The 7,500-nt window shown below is 40.9% G+C and overlaps 1 protein-coding gene across 10 annotated transcripts in view; it reads right to left on the reverse strand.

The window, feature by feature from the left end:
• Positions 1-7,500, reverse strand: part of SK (small conductance calcium-activated potassium channel) — an 821,538-nt gene that overhangs the window by 281,478 nt on the left and 532,560 nt on the right. For all 10 annotated transcript variants that reach the window (XM_071671924.1, XM_071671923.1, XM_071671926.1 and 7 more), the window contains one exon: positions 5,890-6,231. In XM_071671924.1, coding sequence (XP_071528025.1) covers positions 5,890-6,231 — 342 coding nt within the window. The remainder of the gene's footprint in view (positions 1-5,889; positions 6,232-7,500) is intronic.

A 7,500-nucleotide genomic window follows, 5' to 3' on the forward strand; every position in this document is an offset into this window, starting at 1 on the left:
ATAGTGGGTACAAAGTAGGGATAATACAGTGACACAGGAGGTAGATTGTAAAGTAGCGGGCAGAATAGAAGATATTATAGTGCCAAAGGGTCTAATTGCACGGTAAAACAGTGGGTACAGTTGCATGGCGATACAGTGGTGCAGTGAGGTACAACAACACGGTGTGAGAAGGAAGTAATGAATAGAATGTAAGAAAAGCTATATACATTAGCAGTGAGTGGATGAATAAAGTGGTAACGATGCTTGAATAACCAGAGGGACACAGAGAGCATAACAGCACTGGTAAAGTGGAAATACAGTCATGCTTTACAAAAAGCATTACAGTAATACAGGTCTGAGAATTTTCAGACAACCGGATTTGCAGAACACTTGAAACTTTGCCTTTTGAATGCTATACGGAGGACCACAAAAAGGTGTTCTCAGCTGGAAAGATAAGCTGCCTCCTGAATGCAGTACTCGAGAACAAACAATGTTATTCTCAGCTTAGAAAATAAGCTGATGAACCGAATAAGATCACTGGAAATAGTCGAGTACTTTCGAAAGGCCGGATGGAAAATTCTCCGCAGGCAATATGTTCCGTAGTTACTTTCCTTTCACGTACTGTCAGCTTACATTTCAATTACTTTAAACTGTTCTTTTCAACCCATTTAACTTTCCTTTAGCACAGTCGATTACAAACAGCTGTTAGCGTACCCATTCTCTAGCTATAACTACGAGATGAAGGTCTTTAGACATTCAAAGAATAATGAGGGAAGAGGTGCACTATAAGGCGCCCGTGCGAGCCCAGTCTTTAGAGGGATGGGAATTAGATCTGGGGTAAGTACTCTCCCTCACGCGAGCGTCTTGCACGCACTTCCCATGAAGGATCTTCTTCTTCTTCTTTCCACCTTTTTCCTCCCCCCGTCCTTTCCTCACATGCGCCTTCTATTATCTTTACAACGCCTATCCCTTCAGCGATCATCCTTTCAGCGCCTATCCTTTCAATGCCCCCATCTTCACAGCATTCACCGTATTCAGCACCCGCCTCCACTAAAATTACACTGTGTAATTCGTTGTGAAGTTTTATCTAAGTAAAACGAAATGTTATGAAAACTTTGGTAGGAAAATAAGATATGAACTTCCTTATCTGAAAATTATTCACAGGTTTGCATATCTCTCTCTCTCTCTCTCTCTCTCTCTCTCTCTCTCTCTCTCTCTCTCTCTCTCTCTCTCTCTAATTCATGCGCTTAACGCTACGCGCTAACTCTTGTTTCTCTCACTATCTCTCCGTATATCTTTCTCCCACTACTCTCTCTCTCTCTCTCTCTCTCTCTCTCTCTCTCTCTCTCTCTCTCTCTCTCTCTCTCTCTTCTCTCTCTCTCTCATTCATGCGCTTAACGCTACGCGCTAACCCTTGTTTCTCTCCCTATCTCTCCGTATATCTTTCCTCTGCTACTCTCTCTCTCTCTCTCTCTCTCTCTCTCTCTCTCTCTCTCTCTCTCTCTCTCTCTCTCTTTCAGGATCACAAACTGACTCCGAGCATCATCTGTAATCCAGAGAGATCTTTCAGAAGATTCAGATACCCTTCACCAGCGCCTGACAAAACCTTCCCTTCTGTTCTCTTCTTTATATAAATCAAAATTTGTAACATTCATCAAATAATCATATATAATCTTCAGCCTTGTAATTAATCTATTATGATAAATTTGTTATGCGCTAAATGAATACGATGCTTGAAATCACTCGTTCCCTCTTCAAATATATTTGCATAATTATTCAAGTGTGTGTGTTTTTTCACACAGTTTTACAGTTATTGTTAAATCATGCGATAACTGAATTATTCATTTCTTTATCAGAGTTGCCGCGGAGGGGGGGGGGGGGGGATCACTGTCACACAGGGTTGCCAGAGAGTTGATTAAGTAAGCTGACTGGGGGCAAGGCTTGGATGGTGAGGTGAGGTGAGGGGGTTGAAATGTGGGCTGATGTGTGGGGGGGGGGGGGGGAGGAAGGAGGGGTTGATAGGATCACTGGAGGGGAGAGGAGGGAGGGAGGGAGGGAGGGAGGGAGGGAGAGAGAGGAGAGGAGGGAGTGAGGAGGGGTGGTGGGAGGTTTGTGTGGTGCGGGGATAAAAGGGGAATGTGTAAAATTGTTAATTCACATTTTGAAAAAAGAAAAAAAAAATGATATAGTCAACAGGTTATTTACTGCCTGATTTTTTTTTTTTTTTTTTCTTTTTACAAACTTTGGTTTTTGTATTTCTTTTAGGAGAAAAGGTTAGCCAGACGGATGAATAGGTTTATAAACAAAAAAACAACCAGATATATAGTGATAGATAGATAATGCTACCGATTGACATAGATAGATAGATAGACAGACAGAAATAGGGATGGATTGACGGACACATTCAGAGAGAAAGAGAGAGAGAGAGAGAGAGAGAGAGAGAGAGAGAGAGAGAGAGAGAGAGAGAGAGAGAGAGAGAGAGAGAGAGAGAGGGAGAGAGAGAGAGAGAGGGAGAGAGAGAGAGAGACAGACAGACATGTTGGTGTTTACAGTGAATCAAATCATAAACGCAATTTTGACAAAATTTCCATAAAGTTTCATAGAATTTATCTCGGCTACATGAAATTATGCGTAAAACATAAGAGATCATGAATATTCCAATGGTTAATGAATCACTATTTAATTTTCTGGAAAATTATGCAATATGCTGCATACCTTTCAATTACACATCCTTTCAAATAATATTTTTGATTTTCATTCAAAAAGAAAATATATATATATATATATATATATATATATATATATATATATATATATATATATATATATATATATATATATATATATATATATATATATTCACCATATTCTGAGTTATTCATCTTCTTTCATATATTCTTGAATTTTCTCAGTATCATTCTACCATTAGGTGGGTGCTCAAACACCAGTCATCCAAAATTATCCATTATATTTCAATCAAGCTTTCGCCTTCAGAGAGGCATCATCATAAATCTACAGAAAAGAAAAGAAAAAAGTAACAAAATTTGAAGACAAAGTGAAGAAACACACTCGGAAAAAAACCCCCACAGTACACAGCACATCAAAGGTAAGGGAAAACACTAAAAGCGATAGTTATTAGCAATACAATATATGGAAACAAATATAAAAGAAAATAAACTTACAGTTGAGGAGACACAAAAGAGCAATATTAAACGAGGTAAGAGTATAGAAAGTCTATTACTAAGTACTTACAAGTTATTGTTGGGATGTGGAGGTAAGGTTGGGCTCGTCTGATTATCTCTGACCTTGCCTAGTTTCGTGGTGTTCATTATTGACATGATATACAACGAGTTTATACAAACTTCAAGGTTTTGACCAAGTCACCCCATACATTTCTCTCTTCTATTCCTCCCTATTCTGGAACAGTCATTTGTTGTCTTCCTCTAGACCATCTCTATTAGTTCTTCGTGCCTCTATAAGTACAGTGATGACCAAACCAGAAACGCATATTCTAGTCTGTAGTATACGACGTGAACAGTCTGCTGAATATTTACTTGTCCATGTATTTAATTTCAACGCAAGGATATGGAGAACAATACCTCGTGTGTGTGTGTGTGTGTGTGTGTGTGTGTGTGTGTGTGTGTGTGTGTGTGTGTGTGTGTGTGCGTGTGTGTGTGTGTGTGTTACGGGTAGAGAGTTTTATACTCGCGTTACCCCGTCTCCTAATCTTGTATAAGTACTATGTCTTTGCTCTCATCATATCTATACATATATATACACCAGCCTAAGCCAGGTGTGTATGTATGCTGGTGTGAAATTATCAATCGCGACTAAGCATTAATATCACGTGTTCATGACATTCAAGCATGCACTTACATTCCTTTATCTAACTCTTGTGTACATGCTGTGCAAGCCTCCACAATAGAAGACCGAACAGACACTCGGATCTTCCAACACTGACCTTCCCTCAAATAATACCAGTGGATAACAACTCAACTAACACTACGAAAACCAGACTCTGTTCATTTCAGAGTAATGTCAGAGGTGAATCTGGCAATAAACCCAGCGTTTTATCACCCAGTACATTGCATTTATTACAATATATGTCTCTTAATTTTCATGTTGTCGTCGCTTCCTCTTATTATTCGCGAGGTCCAAATATTTACAGCAGTAAATGGTATTATAACCCGGCACGGTACAGCAATAACAAGGTTTTTGTAGAGTGAACTGTACATTTCGGTACAACCTTTCGACACATCGGTTAAGTAGAACTGATAAATTAGAATTGCCTGGCCCGGTTAATGTGTCTGGGAATAGCGTGCTTCTTAAAGTGTGAATCAAGAGACGGAGAGACGGTACCTATGGTGTGAAGTGACCATGAAAGGGATTCATCAATTGACTAGAGGAGACTATGTCAGGGAAATGAGAGCACTCGTCTGAACCAAATGAAGATAGAGGGAGGTAGCACGTGCTTTGAACCAAGTGAAGCAAGAGGAAGGGCAGCACTTTCTTAAGCTAAATCAAGCTAGAAACAATCACCAGTGGCACTCTGAAGCAAATGAAGCAAAAGATATGTAGCACTTGCTTAGATCAAACAAAGCACGTGGGAAGTGGCGTTTACTTAAAACCATGTTCAGTTAAAAAGATGTAAAACTCATATACAAATGAGGTTAGATGGATGTAGAACATATGTCGACACTGCATAGGTGCTAAAACAGGGCCTTGAAGAACACCCCTTCAGGATAAGAGGGGGAGAGAATTCGCTCCATCAGCATCAGCTATGATGGAATGAATGGTGAGCAGACAATGCATCAAAGAAGTGGGAAGGGTGAAGAGCCAAAGGAGGGAAGTTTTGTCAGCAGAACCCAGAGCCACATCGTCAAATGTCTTAAAAAATGCCATGGGCAACAACGAGAGACTCACCTAAATTCCCAAGAAAAAAAAAAAAGGAATGGGAGACGAGTGACCTAGATCACCAGATGACGCTGTACCGCGGCAATAGAAGTGGTAATTTATAGGAGGGGAATACGAGATTCTAATTGTTTGAAAAGGCAAAGAGTTTAAGAGAAATTCGTAGACTTTGGATGCAGCAAAAGTGAGATTTATGGCATGACAAATGATATAGAACGGGCTCCTATCGTTGAGTAGTGTTTGAAACCAACAGAAGCTTAGAAGAGATAGAACTTAAAGTGTTGCTATGGTTTAAATCACATGAAGCAAGCAAGCGGGAAGGAGGATCCGTATATAAACCAAGTGAAGCCAGGTTCGGTGAAGATATCCTTCGTCTAAACCAAGTGAAGAACTTCCTTGAATCAAAGTTAAAGACAGTTACCACTTTTGACATGAAGCCAAAACTGAGGTAGCACTTTCAGTTAAGTAATACTCAGGAGACGCAGCTCTCTAAGCCACGTGCTTAAAAGAAAAGAAAAAAAAGGCAATTCAAAGTAACTGGGACTATAAGGAACAAACGCTTTGAACGCAAAAGAAGCCAGAGGGAAGTGAGGAAATTGTCTTTGCTAAAAAAGCTAATGAAATGAGGAGGAGGAAACAGCTGATTAAACCAAATTCAATTCAAAGAAAGAAAGCGGTTTAAACGAAGAGAAGTTAGATGTCGGCAATACTAATTGAAGCAAAGATCAAAGGATGCACAACTTTAAACCAAGTTAGAGGTAGTTGCTCCTTTTATGAAAAAAAAAAAAAGGATGTAGCAATCAAAACCAAATTAAGCTGAAGAAAGCAGCATTTGTTTACGTCGACCGAAAGTACAATAAGGCATCATCTGTTTACAGCAAGGGAAACTGAAGAGAGGCTACACTACTTTGAAGGTCAAGCCGGTAAGAATAACCCATCCCTTTTTCTCATGCAATCTCCCAATACAAACAAGGACAGACATTTTCATTTTGCACTTACCTTATTGTAGACCTGAGCGGAGGAGAGCTCGTTCTCTATGACCATAACGATGATGCCGACCATCCCCATGACCAGGGCATAGTCGGAGATGCGCTTCCGCTTCTCGAAGAGCGCCTTGCGTCGGCCGAGCCGATACCCGACGTTGGGCTTATTGCGCAGCTTGAAGGACGCGTTCTTACCGGCGCCTGGACCGGCCTTCTCTTCCGTGTAGCGAGGGTACTCGGAGTGCACGCCCACCAGCGCTATGCCGGGGTCCTCCCCTTCCGGACCACGCCCGCTGCCTCCGCCTGCGCCGCCCTTCATCGACCCTGGGATAGACAGGGTGGACACAGGCTTGCGTAGCTGTTGGGTCGGGTGGTGGTGGGGGGGCAAAGAGAGAGACACCGCCAATTAGAGGACTCGTCCAAGTGCCAAAATGGATTAAACTTTCGTGCACGAAAGTTTCCTATAAAGTCTAGCTATTTTGTTATATGAGGACTTTTATATATATACATTCTTATCGTCATGAATGCTATGCTATAAAAGAATGACATAAGTATATATTTCAATCACTCATGGCTATCACTAACACTATACAACTTAATTTATCTAAGACACTGATATAAGTATATGATATATTCAATCATTCATGGTTTTTCACTGACACAATACAGCAACTTAAGTTATCTAAGAGACTTGGCTACATGGAAATAGAGAGATATCACAGGAATTACCTGTTGACATCGTACATTATCGGACAATAAAGATAAACTCAAAAGCCTTGGAAACACGCAAGGCTACCAGCAACACACAGAACTCACACTAACTTGAATATTCGCACACATTTACCCCTAATATAATTACGGGTCGCTTTCCTCCAACTGTGTTCTAAAGGTGTCCACTTTTCATAAGTACAACGCAAAGACACAGTTCTTTCCAACAAAAGTTAATATGAGAGATGCAAAGTTTTATGTCTTATTCCATATTTCTGCTTTAAGAGATGTGTTTACTTTGTCGCCCTTACATAATAACACAAGATAAAGATTTATTTACTCATCCTGTCTGCAATGACACACGTTCTTTGTATACGACCTTCATATTTCTTACGCTCTAGGATCAAGAAGAGTGTCGACAGCACCATCGTTTGACAATGTATAGACCATTTTCTATTTTGCATTACTTAATGCATTCAGGTCACTCCTCGTCCACCCTACAGGAAAAGAAGAATCTCCCTCGTTCATCACTCTACAGGTAGTATCAACTCTCTCGAATCCTACAGTCAAAGATGGCTTCTATCTTTCACCACCATCCCCGCCCTTAAGAAGAGTCTCCACTTTCCAGGATTCTACGGTCATGAACAGTCTTGGGTGCTCATCGACACTCCAGCAACACCCTCCAGTCTTCAGTGTGTTGTCAGTCTCTAGCAGTCAGACATCGTGTTGATTCTTTATAGATGTGGAGGAAAGACCAGTCTCCAGTAAGACTAGTCTCCAGTATCCGGTAAGACCAGTTCCCAGTCCCCAGTAAGACCAGACTCCAGTAAGACCAGACTCCAGCAAGACCAGACTCCAGCAAGACCAGACTCCAGCAAGACCAGACTCCAGTAAGACCAGACTCCAGCAAGACCAGACT

This window comes from Panulirus ornatus, chromosome 17 (genome assembly GCF_036320965.1).
Source record: "Panulirus ornatus isolate Po-2019 chromosome 17, ASM3632096v1, whole genome shotgun sequence".
NCBI classification, from domain to species: domain Eukaryota; kingdom Metazoa; phylum Arthropoda; class Malacostraca; order Decapoda; family Palinuridae; genus Panulirus; species Panulirus ornatus.